Genomic DNA, 24,474 nt, shown 5'->3' with positions numbered 1-24,474 from the left:
AGCCAATTTACTGTGATTCTCTGTAGAACTTTCAATTTAGTACTTGCCTCTCCGATATCATCATCATCATCATCATCATCTATCAACAAACCTCTTCTGTCCATATGTATAGCCCCCCTGTAAACCTGATGTAAATCCGCTATGAAAATATTTTTCATCTTTTTCATAGCGCACATTTATGACATTGTTTCTGTCTCTGTAGGTTCTGCTGCTAATGACACTGCTGCTATTCTGCATATCCTGCACATGCTGGAATCCTTATCTTTTTGTATTTTCACGTTTTAATTTCTACAAGTGTTGTCATTGTTGGTTGTGTCTGTTTATACAATCCCCATTTTCTCTATTCTTATTTATATCCTACTTTTCTTTGATGTATTGTTATTTGCTGCTGCAATAGCCCAATTAACCCATGGGGTTTCATTTTATCTAATCTAATCCAATCAGTTACAACCAGTGATGTAGTGGTAAATAAAAGGCGGGCAAACTATGATCTCCAATGATAAAGCAATCAAAAATCAATTGTATCTCCAGAAAAAAAGGCATTCAATTATGCTCGTATCCACATAACCTACATCAATTTGGTATTAGTTATTATCTATACTATGAATTTATGTCATAATAATTTAATAATAATTAAAAAACTAAGGTTCACTCTTCACTACATCCCTTTTTACAGCCAACCACAGTTTTTTTTTATGCATTAGCCTACTTATGAATGTCTCGCTTGCATGCATCTGTGCTTTCACAGGTAACTACTGCCACCTCATTAGTCCTCAATGATCTCCCAGCCTCCCCTCCTCTCCTCTCCTCTCCTCTCCTCTCCTCCCCCCTCCCCCCTCCCCTCCTTCCTTCCTTGCTTCCTCCTCCCCCCCTCCATCCTCTGTCGCTCCCACTAGCCTCCCACATCTACATCCATAGGGTTTCTTCCAGGAAGCGAGCTGGGCAGTCGGATGCTCTGCTGGAATGCCTGGGAGAGAGACCATCCTTTCTGCTCATTACTGAGGGAGAGCAAGGGGGGCGGTGATAGCGGACCAGACATGGCTTCTAAAGAGATCACTGCCTCTTGTTTCGTCAGTGTCAGCAAGGATATTACAGGTGGGTAAAAGACAGCTGTTTATTATTATTATTTTTTACTCCTATCTTCCTTTTGGTCTTACCATGCCATCGCCCTCAGCATGTGTGCGATCGGAGCTCACAGGATGCTTTTCCTCCGCGCGTCTGGCGGAGGCTGCGACCGAACAGACGCATTGGATGATCATCATAAGCAACACCTTACATTTTGTCCTAAAGCTCTCCGGGATGAATTTTCACTGAATGTTGAATTAGTTATCCGCGGCTGAATTATTTAGAGTGTGTTGTGTGTATGGTGTTGGCGGGGGGGGGGGGGGGGACGTACTATGCTTTAAATATGCCCCTCGGGGAGGATCAGGTAATAAAAACCCTCGCCTTAGGCCAGAGAGGAAAAGGGGCGTTGTGAAAATAATGGTGTGTAGCCCACTCGTGGGTCTTCACAGCGGTCTGTCCCCCGCTACGTTAATGGTGTGTTCTGCATATTTATTATCATATTGTAACTGAGAATATGATTTTTTCCTCATTGACCGTGAGCCTTAGAGAATAATATCTTTGTTTCTCTGCAGCGTAACCAGCTAGCGCGCAGTAGTGATTGTGTGTACGCGCGTGTGTATGTGTGTGTGCGAAAGTGAAAGAGAGAGAGAGACAGACAGACAGACAGACGGACAGAAAGAGAAAGACAGATGTTGACCGTATCTTGCCAACAACGTGCACGAGCTCGCAAATCCGACTGTGCAACAGTATTCACAAATATTTATTCCTTTCTCAAACAGGAGCAGCTCACACAAGCCAAAGTCACAGTAGCCTTTAACCAAACACACACACACACACACACACACACACACACACACACACACTCACACAGACACACACGCACGCACGCAAGTACACACATACACACTGACACACACACCACAACACAACACGTTCTCCGCACATGCTCAGGATAGCAGGGACTCTCTGCTGTGTTAATTACTCCTAATGGCTCTATTAAGCACACTGTGATGATTAATCCAACGGAATCCCTGCCTCTCCATTCAGTCACCTGCCAGGCGCAGCACCTCCTCCTGCCCCCCCCCCCCCCCCTCTGCTCCCGCCCTGCCGTCACTGACTGACAGGAGCAGAGCATCGGGCCACCGTGGCCCAGGTGGCCTGCAGGCTGCACAAGGTCATCCGAATGAGATCTGCTCAGCCCCCATCTCATCTCTGGATGGACTCAGATTATTGTCACCGCTGTCGGTTCAGTCTTTGTCACTGTCACCATCTGTATCACCAGCTCCGTTGTCATTACTGTTAAACTGACTCCCTTAACCCTCGTAACTGTGTGCAGTGGTGCTGAGGTGAATACAAGTCCTCCAGTAGGTGATTATCATACAGTAAACAACCATCAATATAAATACAAATCTATTCTATTTTTTAGGAAAGCATTCATTTATGCTTTTGTTCTAGGAAAAAAAAACAATCTTCATTTAGCTTACCTAGTTTGATACTTGCTGTGATGTATATTAGGACTTTGCCTGAAAAGGTGGATAAACTCTATTCCACAGTTTAGTTCATTCATTTCCACACTCATCAGTTGGGTTAGGTTATAGTGTCCATCCAGGGCGTTTATACTGTAGTCCTATAGCCTGTCAATGAGAGACTTCCTCAGACTCGGCCAGGTTATCTCCTCCAGTCAGGGGTCACACCGCTGACAGGAACGCCTCTCAGTGAATCACAGAAACTGATGCACGGACGCGTCACGCTCATTTTTTGTCTGTAAGGAGGCGATAACACTGACTTGATTTCAGCATACAGCCAGAACGCATATTGTTAACCATTTGGATGGCACCACAAGTCAGAACAGTTTGGAAATGGCATTGCGGTGTGCTTTCTTGAAGAATATACAGTTGGTAGGTCGCGCACAAAACAATAAATTATGCTTATCTTCTGTATTTTCTGGCACAGAAGAACAAAGAGACACAAGCATTTAGTTTGTGACTGCCTTCTTCAGTGGGACGCACTGAATATAAAGAGGATAAATATAGACAATATAAGCATCATTTATCGTTTTGTGTGTGACCTCTATATTCTTCACCAGTTGTGCAAAGGATCTGCACCAATCAGGGGCTGAGGGTGAGGTTTGATATTTTTGGTGTGCTTACTTGAACAATATAGAGAAAAATACAAAACACAGAATGGCCGTGATCCATATAATATTGGCAGTTTGATCTCCAAGGAAGAAAACTGTTTACAGTACACACAAAGACATTCCACTTTGCCAATGTAGTAATCAATACAAAGACAGAATGCATCTTCCATCCCGACTTACCGGAGACTTAAATTGTCTCCTCTATACTTACAGAAAACTGTCAGGACACTCTGGGCTGCTCCAGTGTTACGTGCAGATTTTATCATTTTGCGTTTAAAAGATTTGCAAATTTCATCAGGATGTACGCAGATTCAGAGGCCGCTGGATTGTTTCCCTATCCGAAATGCCACAACAACAAGTCTTTTCAAATGACATGCCTGGCGCTGCCCTCAGTTAGCAGATGAAGGGGTGGATAAAGGCCTGTCCACCCAAAGGTCAAGCTTGTTTACTGCTCCGTTTTGATTTGAACTGAGTTGATTTGTGTGGTCATCTCATCTCTAAACCCATTCTAAAGGATGGCGACAGACAGGGAGAGGAGAGAGAGAATCCCCTATGTGTCTGTGTGTGTTTTGCTAACACTATATTTGTGTCACGGTTTTCATCCACAGAAAGCATCAGGAAGATTATTGATAAGTCATCAATCAAGTTTGTACGTGGCATTAAGCTTGACACCAAAAACGGCAAAACAGAGGACAGAATATTGGTAAGTTGAATCTATTCACTGATTTTGGGGCTGGACTGCGTGGATGGGTCACTGTTTTACCATTAGGTTGCTGCTGTAGAAGAACTCTCTAATCCCTCTACACACAGAAACGATGTTATTTGGTGCATGTTTCCCATTGAAACTATCTTCCACTGGGTCAATGGATCTCTGCGACAGTTATGAGATGTCCCATAATGACAGCAGAGGCAGAAGCAGGGTGGCAGGGCTTAAGCGCTCCGTGATACAACAGTGCGAGTGAATGTCTTTTAATTTTGCGGTCACTTACTGACTCCAATAGAACTGCTGCCCCTCTTCTGTGACTGTGCCGGCAGCTTGGAGGGATTAATAAAGCATAGACAGTATCTGTGGGAGCGGGGCGTGGGTTCCTGTGAGGCTCGGTTTCTGTGAGCCCCACTGTGGAGGCAGTGGGGGGCTGAGCAGCTCACCGCCTTTGATTCTGGGGTGCTTTCATCAGAGAATATGGGGCAGAGATATGAAATATCTATTTGAGTGACTGAAGTCCTGCCAGCTATCTGGACAAAATCTGGGGCAATGAGCTTTATCACTATGGATCAGACTGTTAGACAGGACATTGGAAGTTTACCCATATTGTAACATCCTAAATACACACCTCACACACACCTCATGCATGCTCAGAGGACACACACACTGTAGCTCATCCCACATGGGTAACATACGCACACAGAGTCTGCTGTATTAATTCGGTTCTCCTCCAAGCACAGCAACTAAACCACGTGTTTGCATAAGCAAGACCGAGGCTCTGTGACAATTCCCTATCCATCTGCAGTGCAGCCAGTGTGGTGTTTTTATTCCCTCCAACGACTAGTAACTCCCGCTGCCCCTCCTGCAATCCCCTGATGAGCCAATGAGCTTTCACCCCCAGCTGAGCAGACTTTGGCTTGGCAGAGCAGCGCTTTCGCTCGATGGACGCTTTAATGATTCATCATGTGGCGAGGACGGGGCGGTTAGGAGAGTTTTTGCATGTAGGCACTTTGATATTCGGAGACTTTGATATGTCTATCTGCCAGGAACATCTTTCCAGTCATCTCCGTCCAATCGCTGTCTCATTTACTGCTTCCTCTTAAAGGCTGAACCGGAAAACTAGAATTTTTACTCCTGCTGGGTTCGCGTGTGATCGAAGAAACGATTGGAGTTTGTCAGGGTTTTGGGGAAAGTTTAGCTTAAATATGCAGAGGTTTTGTGTTCATATTTCACAGAAAGGTCAAGATCAGACTGGATGCAAGGGGCTTGCTGGGTCGGAGCCTGTTTAAGGTCATGATGAGCGATAATGAAGTTGTGCTCTATCTTTATACCTGCACTAACCGGGTTGCATTAAGTTATCTTGTTGATTTCTTACAGAGGCCTCACCCCCCAAAACAGTCAAACAAGAGAAGATCAGAATATCTGTCCCGCAACTGCACTCATGCATAATTATATGCCACAATAAGCATGATGTGTGTGGTCTCTCTTTGATGTGGAAGACTTTGATAAGGCTCTCTCTCTTGGGCGCTGTCTCTCTCTCTCTCTCTCTGTCTCTCCTGCTCCATCAGCATGATTTACTCCTATTTACTCATACACTCTCTCTGTACTGCCACCCAAACCCCCAACTCATCACCGTAATGTGATACAATCTGGTCTTTTTAATCAACTCCTTCAGACAGTCTTTGAAGTGAAATTCAGAACCTTCGCTCGCTCTCTTTCTCTCGCTCTCTATGTCTCTCTCTCTCTCTCTCACACACACACACATACACACACACACACTTTGAGTGACTACATTTCAGACACCTCCCTTATTGTGTGGGTGTAGAGGCTGTCAGAACGTGTGGTGCTGACAGGCCTGTGTCAAGCTCCCCTCTCTACAAATACAGCAGGAGTGGGAGTGCCATAATTTAATTACTGCTTTTCATTGGGGAGAGAGAGAGGTGGAGGGAGGGTGGGGGGTGGGGGGGGCGTCCACAGGGAGTGTTTTCGAAGGGGCATCAGAGAGAATGGAGCAAATGATTGGGAGCGACGGAGCAGAAGAGGAGGAGAAAAAGAGCAGAGGGCAGTGCTCAGGGGCAGGTTGGGAGCCATAAAATTACTCTTTGTTTGTCTGGTGGGTAAACAATGTTTGCAGCGAGGTTTACGCAAGAAACATCGCCACTCATGATCGACAGTCGGCAACAGAATCACATTTGTATGACAGAAAATGCACCTTGCCAACAACATATGGATACAGACACAGAAATAAGCTCCCAGGTCGCTTCGAAATGGCCAGGTTCACGTCTTAGATTACATTGACGTTGCGTTGTACTGAGAAAGGGGGCGTGCCAAATTAGCATCCGAGCTACATGTGAACCGACCCAGCTGGGCAGTTCTGGCTCTGGATCTGAGTCAAAGTTTTTGCCTGTGATCACAGAACAGCCCGAAGGGAAGAGAAAGACACGTTCTACTACTGAATATGGACGGCATTCCCCTTTAAGATAGAGATCCGGGGAGATGGTGCTGAACGACTCGACACTGTTGGTCATTTAGCCCAAAGCCATGCTGTGTGTCTAAAATTAGATACGGCTTTGGTTCAGCCACCGTAGCCATCGTAGACTTTCACAATGGATACTAAATGATAAAGGAGGACAGATGCATGATGGGACAGTTCTACATTGGCTAGCTGACACCTAGAGGGTGTGTATGTGCGTGTGTGTGTGTGTCTCAACGTGTGGGCTTGTGAGAGATATATGTATTATGTTACTGCATGAACAGTTTTCTAGACCAAGGAGGGGGATACAGAAAATGAGAGAGAGAGAACGTGCAATGCTAATAAAAGTACATCTCTTATTTGTGAGAATATGATTAGACCATGGCATCATACTATCATTTTTCAGACTGTAATATGCAATATGTAAATCCATTGTACATAGCGTCAAAGAACGTGTCTCTGACATAAAGGGCTTTAGCTGGATCAATAGATGAATATAGAGAGGACGTCTCATTTCACCCTCAGCATTACCATGGTAACTCACAAGAGCATTTTCTCCCCACGGGGACTCTGAGTGTGCAGTGAACTTTTGCTCAGTCTTGATTAAATTTGCTTTACTCCCTTTCTTAGGTCCTCACAACATGGCGGCTCTATTTCTTGGCGCCGAAGGTTCCCACTAAGGTACTAAGGCTCTCCGTCTCCCGCTACAGCATGAAGCCTTTTTTATGATGCCCACTAACATCTTTATGTATTAACTACAAAGGCGTCAATTGCATTTTTGGCTATAGGTAGAAACCACATTCAACTTCTTGGAGATTCGAGCCTTGAATTCCCATCCAGATCATCAGGTGAATTTTAGCAATTATATTCAAATCTATATGCACTGCACAACCCCGTTACAGCTAATTTATTGTCTGAACAGTCATATAATGGAGTGGTTACATCATGTTGGCCTTCAAGGAATGAGCGGAAGCATTTAAAGCATTTATCAAAACAGCCATCGCGACAGTGAACGCTGTCTGATTAAGTTTTCATTTTCTATTGTTGAAGATAATCTAAAGCAAGATAAATCATGGAAAATCATCTACGGTTCCGTTCTTACCAAACGCTAACGCTTTGTTGTGGATTTCTGTGCAGGTTATCATCGACACTGACAAGTCCAGCTACTCCCTGAGGTTTCAGTCACGCGAACACCTCAATCATGTGATCAGCCATGTTAATTTTGCCCTGTCTCGAATATTCAACAACTCTGTTTTTGCGTAAGTGTCTCACAGGAAAGTCAGTTTCACTCTGAAACATCACATATCTCTTTAGCAGTCAATAATTGCCAAATCTAAAGAAGAGTGACCTTTATTTACTCGATTATCAATAGATAAAAGATTCTTTCTTATGTCTCATACTTCTCTGTGTGTTTTTTTTCTTTCTTTCATCCTTGCAGCCCTTCCATCTGTCATTCAGACAGTGACCTTTCGGAGGGCAGCAGGAAGTATTCCCCCAGCTCCGAGACCTCAGTGGAAACCCAGAGGGCCTGCGGTAAAGGAGGCATTACCATCGAACATGGGATTTTGCACGCATGCACACACGCGCAGTCAACATTCGCCTGCACATGACACACACACACACACAGATACACACTGAGGCACAGGCACCCTACGACTTGGCAGACTGGAGAGAGGAAGCAGGCTAGCGCGCCTCACAAACGGGTTCCCAGATGTTCTTGTTAAACTGCTCTGTCACACAAATAAAAGATAGATTATTTGGACAAATTTTTATGTGTGTACTTTCTCCCGTTCTCTCCCCACTGCTGAAGGAAGCAGCTGTTCACATCATCTAAAATTCATTCTTCCCTATCCTGTTTTTCCTCCCGCCTGTCTCGTCTCAGGAGGCTTCTCAGAGACCTACGCCGCTCTGTGCGACTATAATGGTATCAGCTGCAAGGAGGAAGTGCAGTGGGTAAGAGCTGTGGGACTGTGCCTGTGTTGATGTGAGTGCTTTTGAGTGTTATATGCAGCACCGTGCACAAAATTAGGGGTCATATACTGTGGCAAATAGGCTCATGGGTAATCTTGCTCCTAGGATGTGGACACCATCTATCACTCCCAGGACAACCGGGAGTTTAATCTGCTGGACTTCAGCCACCTGGAGAGCAGGTGAGGGAGAAGGAGAGCCGGAGCGATCGAAATATATCACATCCCAACCTGGTACCTCAACCCAGATAAATCTAGATGCAGCATTTGATTTATTTTTATCTTTTGCAGGGATTTGGCAGTTATTGTTGCGTCGATGGCCTACAACACTTGGTTCACTAAGCTGTACTGCAAAGACCTGCGGATAGTAAGTATCCACTTTGTTTCAGCTGAGTAAAGGTTTTAAGTAGGATATATGCCAAACACAAACAGGTGAAATGTTATGTAGTTTGAATGTGTCTTTTGCCTCAGGGGTCAGAGGTCACGGAGCAAGTCCTGCACACGCTCAGTAAATCCTCCAGCCTAGAGGAGATCACTCTGGAGAACGCTGGGCTAAAATCGTGGGTTGAAATTCGTTCAGCACCTCTTATTTAGTTCCCATCCATTTTCTATTCTATAAACTCTGTTTGCTTATATGTTTGTCTGTGTGCAACGTGTTTGTCTGTATATATCTGTGGACCCACGTTACAGAGACTTCCCACAGAAGATGTCAGTTGCTCTTTCAGAGAATCCTGCTTCTGTCATCCACTCGCTGAACTTGGCCCACAACTCACTTGACAACCAAGGTATCATGAACCATCAACTGCTCATGGTTGTCTGATTCAGCGGTTCCAGGACCCCTTAGAGGGACTCCAAAGATGTTTGGGGGGGGGGGGGGCATGATGATCTGGTTAAATAGCCAAAGAAATCCCGATTTCACTGACTTTTACTGGTCTAGATGACATGAAGTGTGTGTTTGAAAGACATAAATGTACAAACCATTTGGCCCTGGGCTTTCTTCCTCCACTTTATGTTTTTTTCTTCTTCATATCTGTTCCATGCATGGTGTAGGTGTGTCCAACTTAATCCAGCAGGTGTGTCGCCTCAGCAAAGGACTTCGTCTCCTCAACCTCTCCAAGACCTCGCTCTCCTCCAAAGGTTCGGATGCTCCCCTCTCTCTTTCTTTCCTTGCTTTCCGTATCTACCATCCTTTGATTTCAATGAAGCCTCACCATATTATTTCCCCTACAATTTGCAAGAAGTCTCTTCTGGTATTTAATGCAAGACAGTAACTCACCAGGCAGGAGGAATTCAAGTGGAATTAACAACTACAACTGCTTTTATGAAGCCATAGCTGATTGACCTGCTATCAAAGCTTGTGTTAGATTATAGGTTAAGGGATATAAACCTCAATACCCCAAAATAATTCTCCTCTGAACAGCTTTGTTTCATGTTTCTGTCCTGCTACAGCAGCGCAGTGATTTATGATGTTTCCACTGCCAACCATCCTACCCTGCAGGCAGCACGCCCCCCGTTACTGTCTCATCTTACCTTGTGCCCTGTGGAGAATTTAAATATTAAATTGAAGTAGTCAGATACTACGCACTGGTTCACATTACCTCTGCTGCTGCCTGCTGCAGATGTGTATGAATAATGCAGGGACGCAAAATGTTTTGAGAGCGTTCTCTGTCTTTTAATAGTTATACAACTCCCATGTCTCTGCCTTGTTCCCTCTCTCTTGGTTTCTCTCATTCCTTTTATCTGTCTGTCTGTCTGCTCACCTTGCCTCTCTCTCTCTCTCTCTCTCTCTCTCTCTCTCTCTCTCCCCTCCCCTCTCTCAGGAGTGGTGTCTCTCTCTCAGGCTCTGTGCTCCAGCGATGAGTACTCCAACTCTCTGCTGCACCTGGACCTGAGCAAGAACCCGGGGGTCCTCTCTGGGGAGGATGCCTCGGTCAGAAAGCGCAGCCCATCTGCAAATATAACACACAGCACTCCATTTATATGGAAACATAACACACACTGCTGCATTTGTATGGCCCTTTCTCCGCTCCGTTTGATGCTTTTCTATCTCTCTGTCTGCAGAACTTGTATCTCTTCTTATCTCAGCCCAACTGCCTGGTCCATTTGGATCTGTCTGGCACAGATTGCTCTGTGGACTCAGTAAGTAGTTAATGGCTTGGATAAGGTAATGTTTATTTGCAATGTTTGAAAAAAATGCATCTCTCGTCTGCCCAGAATAACTTTCAATTTCCATCCTCTGTCTCACGCAGTTATTTGGGGCTCTTCTGAGGGGGTGTTGCGCTGATCTCTCCTTTTTGAATCTTTCCAAAAATTCCTTCTCTCACAGGTTAGTCATATCTTTAAGATTCCCTATTCTTTTAGTTAGATTTGACAGAGACACACTGAGTGGAACTACAAACCTAATCTTCAAAAGGATTACCTTTTTTATTTCACCTTATAGGCTTCATCCCTCCTACTGTCTGTCTCTTTCTCCCTCCCTCTCTCTCTCTTTCTCTCTCTCTCTCTCTCTCTCTCTCTCCCTCTCTTTTTATCTGTCATTATCTTCATCTCTCCTTTAATGGGAAATCAGAAATGAGCTTTGTGGGAATCACTGGAACATTGTGTTTCCTCTCTGTGGGTGTGTCTAATGCCGTTTAAAACGAGAACTTTCAGCCGTCTGCATAGATAAGACTCATGAATATTTAAGCAGAACTATCTATCATTTGACCCCACTAGCTCCCCCTCTTTCACCGAAGCAATTTTCACTCTATTTCTCATTCGGTGTCAGTACTCTCCACTCAATACTGCACTCATATTTACCCAGCATGTCAACAATGTAACCTCACCTCTTCTGTGTGGCTAGCCTCACCCCACTCTCTCGATATCAGTATCATCTCTCTGCCTTTATGCGCCCTCTCTTTAATATCTTGTTTTTTTGATCCGACAGAAAGGTGAAGGATACGCTGCCATTGTTCCGTCAGTTCTTCAGCTCAGCCTTCAGCCTCACCCATGTCAGCCTGGCCTCCATGAAACTGCCCCCTGATGTTCTGAGGTAATCTCCAGGCCTCCTCTCCTTCTCTCTCTAAATGTCTTTCTTTTCATCCGTCCTCCCTTACAACCCGAGGCAGACTATAAGTGTGAAATGCTACTAAACCCAGGATATGCTCAGTAGAGCCGACCAGACCCCCACTTCTTCCTCTGCCTGTCTTTTCGCCGTCACTCAGTTTTCTTCTTTCTGTCTCCATAGGGCTCTCCTGATGGGCTTAACCTCCAATCCTCATATTAACGACCTGCACCTGGACATCAGCGGCTGTGAGGTAGGAGTTCATCTGACACATCTAAAGGCCTGTCCATTCACCTAAAACAGCACTGATACATGCTTAAAGTGACAATGAAACGTCTTGAAATCTTCTTGTTTCCTTAATTTAAACCAATGGGATATCAGTTAGGGAGCGAATGGCAGTTTTATTTGATGGGAGGGGCGGGAAAAATCTGTGATGGTTTTATTGGTTGGTATTTTTGGTTACACCTTCTGGTGCAGCATGAGGTCACCATTAAAAACACACTCTAGGAGATAAAAGTAATGGGATTCTGATCTAAAGATACAAGAAAATAAAAAATGTGTTAATTTTCTGGGCATTTATTATTAAATAGGTGTATGGCATGGAAAATTATCTACCAAGGTGAAAAAGTAATTTTTCATGTGATTATGACTTTAAACCTGATTATGTGTGCACATGTTGGTTTTCCCTCCCTCTCTCTCTCTCTCTCTCTTTCCTTCTCTCTCTCTCTCACCCCAGCTCAGGTCCCCAGGTGCTGCTGTAGTCCAGGAGCTCTTCCCCAGAGTTTCCTCCATTGCCACTCTGGACATCTCAGACAACGGTAGGGAGGCACTCTGCAACACATCGCTCTTTGAACTAGAACTCTTAAAGTGGGCTTGACTTTTTGTCTTCGGGCAAGTGAGGTCTGTGTGGGCTGTTAGTGGATCACACAATGTTGAGCTGTGTGTGTGTGTGTGTGTGTGTGTGTGCATCCATGTGTGTGTGTGTGTGTGTGTGTGTTGACAGGTCTTGATGCAGACCTGCTTTCAGTACTACCAGCCCTCTCCAGACACCCCTCCCTCAAACACCTTCATCTGGGCAAGAACTTCAACATCAAGAACAGGTACTGCTGCTGCTCTCTCTCGCTTCACTGCAGTTATTTGTTTGTGCGTGTATGTGTGTGTGTGTGTGTGCGTGTGTGTGTGTGTGTGTGTGTGTGTGTATGTGTGTGTGTGTGCTGCATGTGCCAGCTTGAATATACTTGTTTGTGCTTGTGTGCATGACTTTCTTCCATTTTCCAGAGCGCCTGTCGTTCCTCAGGCAGGCGGCATGCTAGCAGCAGGAAATTGCTTGTGCCAGCTCATGCAGTCTCGTCACTCTCTCTCTCTCTCTCTCTCTCTCTCTCTCTCTCTCTCTCACTCTCTCTCTCTCTCTCTCTCTCTCCCCGGTTTGTACCTGCAGGCTTCTGGACGAGGTCCTGCAGAAGCTGGTTCAACTCATACAGGAGGAGGAATGTGTGAGTGATAATGCAGAGTCAACACGCATAAAAAAACATACTGTACAATGCAAATTTTAAAGGTGTGCTGGCACCGCTGTTTGAAAGTCCATAACAAATTGTACGAATGAAAAATGGATCTGCTGCAAAGACACAGAAAATTTCAAGTCCCTGTTTCACTCCATTATGCATGAAGAGGAAAAATAACAAAGATAATGAACCGACTGAACTTTCTGTGAATTTTCTGTTACCTTTGGCTAAGGACGGTGCAATGTAGGTAGTTACACATACATTTACTCCAAGTGAAAGCATTATTACATTAGGTCCATTTAAAACTCCTTTTCAATATTTACACTTGCAGTTAATATTCTGGATTCTTGGATACACAATTTTTATGTTGCTTTGAACTCTAGCCATGTATATGATTATTATACTCCTTGCATGCACAATATCTATATAACCACACACATATTGTAAATAATTCATACATACACAATGTAAACTCATGTTCTCACTATAAAACTCAGTCACAGCACTATGCAGTAACCTTCCCCACTACAGCTCTTGTGTTTAGTCCCTTGCTCTTTTATTGAAGGATATGACATATTGTGCTTTCTGAATTATTCACTCTTTTTACAAAGCTATGACACATTGTGCCATGTTCATGTAGCTTTTATATTTCCCAGACCTTAGCTGTTACTCAACCTGCTCCCACCTCCTGCTCTCTGTTTCTCTCTGCTTTTCCTCAACCTCACTTACCCTTTATCCCCCCATCCCTCCTCTTCCTCTCCAGGCCCTGCAGTCTTTGTCCCTGACTGACTCGCGGCTGCGCTCTCGGGGCACAGTGCTGGTCAACGCTCTCGGCAGCAACACCTGTCTGAGGAAGGTGGACCTCAGCGGGAACAACATGGACGACATTGGGGCCAAGATGCTGAGCAAAGCGCTGCAAATCAACACCACGCTCAGGTAAAGCAAGAGACACAGAGGCGCTGCTAATAGGGATGCTGTGTCTCTGTGGGCGAAGGCATGAGAGGAAAGAGAAGTACACATCACAGATGAGGAGGATGAGGGAAGAAATAAAGGGGGGAAAGAAGCAAGAAGGGAAGAATTTAGAAGGAGGGGATGCCTTGTTTTTGCAGCCTAAGCTGTGTGCTGAGGTTTGGAGCCTAAGCATGTGTTCTGAGGTTTGGACTCAGTGCAACTCACAACTTTGCCCTGCAGGAGTGTGACATGGGATCGCAACAACACCTCCGCAACGGGATTTCTTGATGTGGCCCGCGCACTTGAACAGTAAGAGTATCAAAACATCATGAACATAAACCTCTAATTTGTATCTGTACACCAGAATTTAGGCAACAAATAAGATGATATGATATCCTATATAGCTGCTGTAATGAGGGTAATGTCTTTGAGAAACTGTGATATAATTTCCTGCTATTTTAGAACATTTAACCACGTTGAAATTTTTAACGTGAACCCAGCAAATTGTTGCTTTCCACTTTGCTATCTTAAATGGTCCAGGCTTACCTTTAGGCTAAGGATGACATGGTTGCAAAGATCAAAGTATTACTCACTCATCGCATGGCATGGGAGGGATATTTTGGGACAAGCTCTGTCCAGTGGGGATATTAACCTTAACTAACCCCTGAATCTGTAACCCACTTAATTTTCTCTCTCTTTTTAGTCTGTTACTGTCTCCTGCTATAACTCACTCCCTTCCTCTGTTCTTCCTTCCTCTTCTGCTCTTTCCTCTCTCAGTAATTTCACCTTGCAGTACATGCCCCTACCCCTCAGTGACATCAGCCAGGCGTATCGCAGCGCCCCCGAGAGGACAGAGCAGGCACTGACCAAGGTTGGCATCTGAGACCAACCCACTGTCAAAAGAAAAAATCAACCCAGAATTCAAAATTTAAGTCAACAGATAATAAATTAATAAATAAATAATAAATTGTAGCAGCTTTGAAGAAATCAATCTGGTCTGCGATAGAAGTCCTTTCGTGTCCTTTTGGCGTACTAAGGCAGAAAATATCTTGGATCTCATCGTCTCCAAAACAAGTTTCAGTTCTATAGCTTGCATTTGAAGCATTAGAGCACCCCGGTTCTAAGGGCTTTGGATAAGAGATGAGCAGACGTTGAGGCTTCAGAAATTGTAAATTCCTGATGAGATGAGAGAGAGAGAGCAGATCTAGCGCTCCATGTGGGGTCAAAGGACAGATACTCCAATCTTGTCTCATGACGGAGTCTTTGTAACTCTAAAAGCCTGCCTCTGGAGAAATCAATACACTTATATACAGAATAGCGGCACTGTCTGATTCAGCTAATGAAGTAATGACCAGAAATGTAAGATGTGAAAGGATTGTGGGTTGACTTTCCCTTCATGTCTTTAGCCTCTTCTCATCTGCCTCTCAGCCACTGCACCCTTCCACTCCGCCTCACTGCACTCCGTTTCCTCTGCAACAGTCGGCCCGTGGCGTCATCACCTCCCTCTCTTTCGCCTCTCCTTGTCATGTGTTTTGTGGCCACCGGTATATTTGTGATAGTGTGAATGACAGTGGGTGACAGCGCCTCTGCTGTGCCCCTTCTGGTCCTCAGATCCAACGCGCTCTGCTGAGGAACAACCAGACCCAGCGCTTCTCCCAGAGACAGGCTCTCCGGCTGCACCAAGGCCTGGTCACTAGCACTGCCGAACAGGTACTGTTTGTCTCTGTGTGTGTGAGTGTGTGTGTGTGTGTGTGTGTGCTTGCCGACGGGTACGCATACCACTTGTGAGTTTGTAACACTTCCCCACCTGTCTGTTTCCAAGGTGATGGAGCGCCTGTGTGTGCGTGTCCAGCAGCAGGTGTGTATGCTGCGAGGTGTCGGAGAAATGGAGGAGATTCAAGCTGCTAAACAAGTGCTAAAAGAGGCCAGGAACTCCCGCGCCGTGAGTGATGTGAAACGTGTTGTTTCGCGACGTACAGTATGTGTATAGTATTTTGTATGTGTGAGACGGTACTATCGCTCCAATAACAAATTCATATTTTCTCTCTGTTGCTCCAAAGCTCTACCCTTCACTGTGTGAGCTGGCTCATGTGCTTTCTGTGGACGGACCGGTCAGACAGAGACTGGATTCTCTGGCCGGGGAACTTGCCAAAGCTGCAGACAAGGAGCTGCAGGTAGTTTTGATTCACTGCAAAAAAAACCTCCATCTTAAGTCATTTAGTCTATTATTGACTCCTAACATCGTAATTTTCTTAAAATAACTGAAGAAATGTGCAGAAAAAGCAAATCAACTTTGTAGAATCAAGTGTCATTTTCTTGATAGTAGTGCAGTGATCTGCCTTAATCTGACTTGTTTCAAGATAGTGACAATAATTTCTAGAAATAAATTCTGAAACAAATTAATCTGCATTGAAAACAAGTGGAGTTATCTCACCTCACTGGCAGAATGTTTCTCTTGGTTTAAGAAAAATAAGATTTGAAGGCTGAATATGAGACTAAATAACTCGTTAAGATGGACGGTTTTTGCTATTCACATTGTGACCCATAACAGATGTTTGGGTTACTAATCAACGGATGCCTTTGCAGGTCATCGTTGACTCCATGGTGTCTCTCTGTCGTGAGCTGTGTCCCTTATCATCCTCCGCGGCAGAGAGACTGAGTCCTCCTCTCTCGTCTGTCTCAGAGCGAGTGTCCATTCCTCGCTCCGCTATCCGCACGGCTCTGATGGAGCGAGCGGCACAGGATATTCACCGAGCCTTGGAGTAAGAGAGGGGTGGATAGAGGGAAAAGGGAGAGCAGCGGCTGCAGTAATAAGTCTAAATTTGATAAGTAGGGTATTGATTTGCTCTCATTTTCTTTTTTACCAAACTCTCTCCCCGTCCGTCTCTCCCCCTCCTTGCTCTCTAACTCCTCTTCCCCAGAGAAGTGAAGCTGTCGGTTGTCTCCTATCTCACCAACTCCATCGTGGACCAAATCTTGCAGGAGCTCTACGCCACCCATAAGACGCTTGTAAATACATAGCAGTTATTGTAAAGGTTATAGTGTGTGTGTGTGTGTGTGTGCGTGTGCGTGTGCTTGTGAAAGAAAGAAAGATTGAGTGAGTCTTAAAGGGGCTTCAGCGTACTGTATGTCTCAGACCCGGCAGGTGTCCCAGGTGAAGCGCTGGGATGGGACGTGTGAAGGCGGAACCGGCTGGAGGTCCCACAGACACAGAGACTCTCTGGACATCACTGATGAGGAGCTGGGCACCAGCATAGTGAGTGCTGCTGAAATACTTGCGTGTTTGTGTGTCTGTCTGTCTGTCCGTCAACAGTAATATCTCAGGTGATATCTCAGACATCACTGGTCTGATTTTGATGAAAGGTGGAGGGATGATGGATCTTCACAGTGTTCCAGTGTTACAAAAAGTCACACTGATTGGCTTGATGGAAATGCTATAATTAAAGGTCAAAATTTCAAACACTGAAAGGTCACATTGAAACATCACAAACACTGAAACTCCTACACCATAAGTCTGTTTGACATGAAACTTGCTACACAAATCAAGCCATCCTTACAAATTACAGCGATTAGCCTAATGGGGGCATTACTGTATAATTACAGGTCAAAATGTTTAACTTAAATGTGGTTTCTCAGACATCACCAGGACGATTTTGACAAATCTCTGAGAGCAGATTGGCACTGATCGGCCTGCATCATTCGCAGTGGATGACATGTTTTACTTGTTCCTAGCTGTATACTTATGTGTCTGATTCGAATATTATCCCTCAGCATCTCTGTATCTCCCTCTTCTCTTCCAGGACACAATAGCCATTAAGAAGCACAGCTCTAGAACGAGACGGATACGACCCGTCTCCACCAGGCTGAGTGAGTACTGAATCCTCTTATCCTTTTCTTCTCCGTCTTTCCTCTCTTGCTCTTTACCCCGTCCCGTCTCTTTTAGAGCTCCATTAGTGTGTTTTTCAGTCGGGTCTTCTTTTCCTCTCCCCTCTTTCTCTCTCCATCTATCTCATCTAGTCTATTAATGGCTGTTTTAATCTGGCCAGAGCCGAGACCTGAGTCAATATATTTCACAGCAGCCGGCAATTGTTTTAAATTTGAAGTTACATGTCTTTGAAGCAGAGATGATAGCTCCCCATGATTCCTCCCCCCTGTCTGCTCCACTGCACCTTCTCAAAACTCCTTTTCCTCCCTCTCTCTCTCTCTCACACACACACACGCATCCTTTAATCCTTTCATCTCTGTCTGCTGTCAGGCCTGTGTGACGACTCCAGCTCCTCCCCCCCCCCCTCTGTGCCGTCGTTCTCCTCGCCCCTGTCCCGCTCTGCGTCCTGGGAGGGTTTGTCGGAGTTGCCCACACAGGGCGTACCGCTCCATCATGTGACCCGGGTTCGGCCAAGGCCTCCGCGGAGGCACAGAGCAGGACACATCCCCTCTGAGATGGTGAGGCGGGGTTGATCTCAGCACCCTTTTATACATGGCAATCTGAGACTGTGTGTGATATTCCAATATATATGTAAACACTGTCTGTACTCACTCTAATAGATCCCACTGTTTATGTTTTCTTGTCCAAGAGCAAAATCTAGCAGTCAGAGATAATTAGCCTGCAAATTATACATGTAAAGACTTAATTACATGGAAACAGACTATCTATCTATCTATCTATCTATCTATCTATCTATCTATCTATCTATCTATCTATCTATCTATCTATCCATCCATCTATCCATCTATCCATCTATCCATCTATCTATCTATCTATCTATCTATCTTTATTTCTATGCATAATTCCCATCTGCCATTTCCTAATGTTCAGGCCTGCTGGCAAGGGCAGTGCACTGCTCTATTTTTCAGAATGATTCCTGCCTTTGTCAGGCGTAATCTATACAAAGTGGATCGCTGAAATTGGGTTATGTCATCTCTCTGAAGCCAGTATAATCCATTTGTATTATTGCATACAGAACATTTTGCAAATGAAACCCAGTACAAGTAAACTGACCTCGCCAAAAAGACATGAATGAAAGTACGCCAAATCTGTGTGTGTGTGTGTGTGTGTGTGTGTGTGTGCGTGTGTGTGTACAGCACTGCAGTGAAAATGGAGGAATAAGTCCTCTTGATGATGGACTCCCAGATTTCTACACTAAAAGAGTCCTCCCTGATAGGTAAGTGTCCTCTTTACTGTTCTATTTCCTCCAGCGCTTCTAAAATTGGCCGACCAAAACTCAGCTGAGGTGTGTTTAATTAAAACCAGGTGAGCTCCACCTTACAGCACTTTCCATATAGACCCATCATGTTGGCGAGCCTGTCACTTTGGGTGAGCTGAAATGAGAAATAGTTGCAGTGAGTGGCCTCTGGCTGCCACAGCTTGTCAGAATAATGTTGTCCCCCTCCACACACCACACTGCAGATCATCTGGTTAAGTAGAAGCTTTTAATATTATTACATTTATAATATTAAATAAATGCCCTCTAGATAAATCATTGTGTGCCAAGAGGCGTAGCCTAGCAACACTCAAGCGGCTGAGGTACTAGAAGCAGAGGGGTGGAGAAACGCCGGACGTGAATGGCTATGAATAAATAAAATTACAGGTCCTGATAAATGACAAATCTTGTAACAATGGCGATGACTCATGTGTGAACACAATGACGATTTTACTGTGTGTCTGTGTGCGTTCCACCTCTCTCACCTTCTTCAGTCAGCTCTCCTCTCTGCACAAAGCCCACTCTCTGAGGAGGAAGAAGAGGCGCAACATGCTCGCCATCTTCGGCTTCCGTAAAAACCGCAATCCAACTGTGTCCAATCAGGGGCCGGAGTCTGGAGGAGAGGTTTATGGAGAAGAGTGTCACACTGTTGCCACAGCACCCACAGGGTTCGTGTGCATTAACCCCCCCCACCCACCCTCCACCCCTCCACCCGCCCATACACACACACAAACACAAATTCAACTCAGTCTGTAGCACAGGCAATTACTGTTGACAAAGGAATGGCCTTGAACACACAACATGGCTGTGCAATGTATCAGATACTTATACACTGTGTCACAAAGCAGTGATCCATTTTCCCTCCCCCATTTTATTCTACAAGTTTTCTATTATTTTATGACAGGGCCATTTCTACTGGCTATCTCTTCTGTTTTCTGTTTTTTTTTCCTTTAAAAGGACAATGAGCATTACTGAACTCCATAAATACTCTGACAAATAACTCTCTAAATCTCCCTCTTTTCTTTGTTGATATGAGAAATGGCTGATAGCTGCCAAAACGCAGACAGGCTGATACCAGTTTGTGTACACAGATGTAGATGACAGCCGGTGCCTCCGATACTGGATCCAACCGAGTGATGACAATTCAGCCCAGTGATTAGAAATTAACACGTTGCACGTCTAATACAGATTATGATAGCAAGATAGCTGATTTCTGGGAGTAGTATGACACAGCCTAATTATAATTCACTTCTGTCTGTTGTCAACGCTTGTTACATTTAAGACAGGAGCGTGCAGACTCATTTCTTTAATTGACTTCCGTTCTCAGGACGGCCACAGAGAATGTATACACGCTCCTGCAGCCCCCGAGGTCCGCTGCCAGAGCTGGATCTCCTGGAGAGGGGGCTGATGGGAAAGTGAATGATCATCAGGGGAAAAACGCCCTCGTTTTGAGCCCACCGCCAGTGCAGGGCATACCGCATCCAGGCATGGGGGGAAGTAAACACCCATTTTACTCTCCCAAAGAGGTACAGTCAGTGTAACATGAGTATTCACTATACTGGAGGTTTGCATCGGGTGTGATCTCTTTCTCTTTTTCTCCTTTGCCAGAAACCTGAAGTGGATGCAGGTCTTGAACAACCAGTAGAAACAGAAAGGCATTGGGCTGATGACAAACAGCGGACGGAGGGGCTGCACACAGACAAGCAGTGGATGGAAGGCAGGCAGACTGATCGACATCCTGAGAAACACGCAGAGAGACAGCCTAACCAGCTGTGGTTAGATGACAGGCTATCAGAGAGAACTTGCGCAGAGGCGAAAACAACAGACAGACAAACAGACAGGTACTGGACCGAGAGCAGGCATCCGGATAGACGCTTGGAGAAGCAGTGGACGGTCGACAGACACACGCAGAGGCAGATCGACAGGAAGATGGAGAGACAGTGGACCATCGGCAGACAGGTCGACAGGTCATGGTCAGAGAACAGGCCGACAGACATACAGATTGATCATCAGTGGCTGGAGAGCAGGCATCCAGGCAGGAAGACGGACAGACAGGTCCAGGCGCTGCATCTGGCTCAAAGGCCCCTGCCTCCGTACCCGTCAGACAGGACTCCCTCGCCAAAGCAGGAAACGGATCCCCCGAAAAGCGCGGAGGCAACCGCGACGGACTGGCATCAGTGTCAGCAGGAGGCGCAAGCAGATAGACACGCGTGTGCGGACGCAGCGGGAGGGCATGCAGAGGGACGGAGGAGCGGAGGAGGGGCGTCTTCTGGTCGAGCTGCTGCCTGTGCGTCCAAACCCGACCCTCCTCCACAAAGCAGTAAACCTAACCTGCCCAAGCTGAGGCTGAGGCATCGACAAGAGAGCTCAGGTACTCTACCAGGTACTGCAACATCCACCGCTAATGTGCAGTATGTAAGCTTGGAATTAAGCACATAGACAAATAATTTTCAGTGAACTAGCTACCGAACAAACTGCAAGCACCAAATCTATTTTTTCTGGTCTGTTCTGCCTGTCTTTTTCACATTCAAAGGAGCCCCAAAAAAGAGTGAGCAATCTCTCTTCTTGCCAGCTCAGATGGCAGCAGTCTAATTTGTATGTAACACTTTTCAACCCAGATTACAATCACTTCTCTTTCATCTGTAGGTGCAGAGGAGGAAGATGCAGAGAAGGATCCTGGAAAAATAGACAAGAAAGAGAGAGAAAGAGGAAGAGATTCAGAAGGTCAACCGCCTCCTATTCCAGAAAAGGTGTGCAATTTTTAGTCATCTATATTTGGTCGGCAAGCCTCATCTGCACAATTTGTCATGTTTGTAACAGCGCTCTGGTTTTGTTTTTTGTGTGAAAGAAATTAATCTTGATATACTACAGTGTGCGCGCTGACATTGGCAATTACTGTAAACTACAGCATGTTTGCCAGTTGCTATGGTCCTCTTTGTCCTTGTGGTTTATTCATGTTTCCTATTCTGATCTGATGAACAGCCAAAGACGTGCTCGTATGTGACTTTTCCAAAAGAATCAGCCATTGAAAGGAACTTGCCCCCTCCTCCTGTGCCCCCTCCTGTCAGCAAGCCAGTGCATGGACTGCCAGACAGAGCTGCAAGTCAAGGTACTCACACAGAAACTGCAAAAAAAAGTTGCAAAGTTTACAAGTACAGAGAAATCTATTCTTAACCCGGTTATTTAAGTAACCTGGTGTTAGGTTGGCACATGTAAATGTCATAACTCGGTTAGAACAACCTGGGTAAGCTCAAACCAGGTTAAGATGCCTGGCTTACCGTGGCATTAAATTGTTTACTGAAGCATGTAACCGTCCTTTCACTCTTGTTTTTTGGCCATCTGCAAACTGCAGACTCACACAGCATTATGGGCACATTTTACAATTTACAATTTCCCATTTGGCAGACGCTTTTATCCAAAGCGACTTATAATTTTAGATTTTTAGAGATTTTAACACAAGCAAGGATCTAGTCAGGAGAGAACAACGAGAGTAAATGCCATAAAGCCATGTCAACATAAAACAACAAAGTAAAAAAGAACAGCAAAAACTTTGGCGGCAAGCAGTACTTTTACTACTGGGATAATTTCTTCCCTACAGTTTGTATTAGAAATAACCAACTATTGTTATCTGTGGGCGGGACAGTACAGGTGGACAGGAATATTCTGTTAGTTGGTTTATTGATGGCAACAGCGTTATTCAATCGCAGGATATCAACAGCTAAACCCGAAGAAGACCTTAACCGAAGGATGGCCAATAGCCAGTTTCCTCGGTGCATGTAAACATAGCGAATGATTGTGTGTTTGATATCTGTCGTTCAGGTGAAGAAGGAATGAGACCGCAGGCACCAGTGAAGCCACAGAGGAACAGAAAGGCGATGTCATGTGACGCAGGTACACAGATGTCTTTTCTGTACTATATTCTCTTATCATTTATCTAACAGGGTGGAATATACTTGTGTTCGGTATGCGTGTCTGTTACTCTGTGCGTAAAGCGTCTGTATCTAACTGTTTATTTGTGTTTCCTGTCCTCACTCACCTCAGGCACTGACAGGGATAGCCCTAATAACCTTGAGAAGCCCCCAAATCGCAAACCCCCCGTGAAAAAACCTAGACTACCCCAAAACAGAAATAAATCACTGGACTTGTCTGGTACATGTCTCTCTGTTACTCTTTTTTACATATGTCCTTTCCTTTAAAGTTTAAATGTGTGTGTGTGTGTGTGTGTGTGTGTGTGTGTGTGTGTGTGTGTGAGTGGGGTGGGGGCGGGCAGTATAGTGAGTGACAAGTGGTAATCAAACACCAAGAGTGAGTTGATAACTATGTGCTGCAATTGGAAAATATGATTATTATTACTATTTATAGTCTGAAATATCATAAATAGACAAATGTAAATACATGTTATTATATGCACTTATATAAGGGCATATTTAAAATGGATATCGTCATTGTTAGGTGAAAACCAAGTAACTCCAGTTTTGCTGATTATCATGTTTTAACTTAAACTGAAGGATTACATGGTTTTCTATGGATTGAAAAGGTTCTGCAACCCTTTAGCTGATGAAAACCTTTAAAAACCTATTGGATAAACTGAAAAATGCATAATTGTGAAGTTAAAAACAAGACATTTTTTCTTAGTTCCTGACATTTTGGAGATATGAGGTTTTCACCAGCAGCAATATGTTACTGTATGTTATGTGGTTGACTTGCTGCCTAGACAGCGTTAGACGGTTTCCACTAGTCCCCACTTAGGACAGTTATTATCCTTAGCACAAGGCTTAATTGATCACCATCACATCTATTAGTCTGCCTAGTGGATTCTTAACCAGTGTTTCTATGTAATAGTCACTGTCAGTGATCAGGAATCTGTCCTCTGCTATATTACAGACAGCATCAACTCAGCACCTGGTCACAGTGAGCTGTTGTGATGGCTGGGAAATTCACCTGCCGCTGTCCAGCCAGAGCGTTGTCATGACAACTGTGGAGCATTTCATCAAAGGTGGAAACAAAGAAACATGTGCGGGGGGAGCCTGAAGATAAATGTCGCACGGCGCCATATGACAGATATCATAAAGCATCACTTGCCTATGTTGAACTCTCACTCCTTAATGTGCTGTTCACTCTCTCTCTCTCTCTCTCTCTCTTTCTCTCCCTCGACCCTCACTGTGTTTCTGTCTTTGCTTTCCTCTCACGTGAAACGAAACGCGCTGAACTCTTTTGTGACTACAGTATTTGAATGGTATTTGCTACTTTAGAAAACCCAAAATGATCATTGTCTGATTGTTGCCACTTTTGTGCTATAAAGCCAATGGATGGAGCCAAATGCTTGAGCATTGTGGCTAACGCTAGACAGGAGAGAAATGTCTTTATTAGAATGTTATTTCTAAATTTGCAATGCATTTTTGACTGCTGATACAGTTGATTGCCTTGGT

The 24,474-nt window shown here is 44.8% G+C and overlaps 1 protein-coding gene across 1 annotated transcript; it reads left to right on the top strand.

Annotated features, from left to right (window-relative positions):
* Window positions 1-1,037: 1,037 nt before the first annotated feature.
* LOC139641268 (capping protein, Arp2/3 and myosin-I linker protein 3-like) lies at window positions 1,038-24,474 on the top strand. The gene is made up of 40 exons (XM_071515569.1): window positions 1,038-1,095; window positions 3,811-3,905; window positions 7,012-7,062; window positions 7,170-7,229; window positions 7,519-7,640; window positions 7,820-7,914; window positions 8,264-8,334; window positions 8,458-8,531; window positions 8,640-8,715; window positions 8,820-8,908; window positions 9,039-9,133; window positions 9,399-9,485; window positions 10,169-10,278; window positions 10,410-10,487; window positions 10,598-10,674; window positions 11,275-11,379; window positions 11,575-11,644; window positions 12,128-12,209; window positions 12,395-12,491; window positions 12,830-12,884; window positions 13,657-13,829; window positions 14,085-14,153; window positions 14,622-14,715; window positions 15,456-15,554; window positions 15,667-15,786; window positions 15,905-16,018; window positions 16,431-16,606; window positions 16,766-16,853; window positions 16,981-17,100; window positions 17,645-17,711; window positions 18,100-18,287; window positions 18,927-19,006; window positions 19,540-19,713; window positions 20,373-20,571; window positions 20,654-21,428; window positions 21,692-21,795; window positions 22,028-22,154; window positions 22,865-22,936; window positions 23,087-23,194; window positions 23,930-24,474. Exons 1-40 carry the CDS (start codon window positions 1,038-1,040, stop codon window positions 23,968-23,970), a joined length of 4,635 nt encoding a protein of 1,544 aa, XP_071371670.1. The 3' UTR covers window positions 23,971-24,474.

The sequence above is a fragment of the Centroberyx affinis genome, unplaced genomic scaffold, assembly GCF_046629955.1.
Source record: "Centroberyx affinis isolate AG114_WGS23_722 - 3 ecotype Tasmania unplaced genomic scaffold, CSIRO-AGI_Caff_v1 ptg000359l_1, whole genome shotgun sequence".
In the NCBI taxonomy this organism is placed as follows: domain Eukaryota; kingdom Metazoa; phylum Chordata; class Actinopteri; order Beryciformes; family Berycidae; genus Centroberyx; species Centroberyx affinis.
Note: the sequence above shows the minus strand (reverse complement) of the source record. Positions and strands in the feature narration are given on the sequence as shown.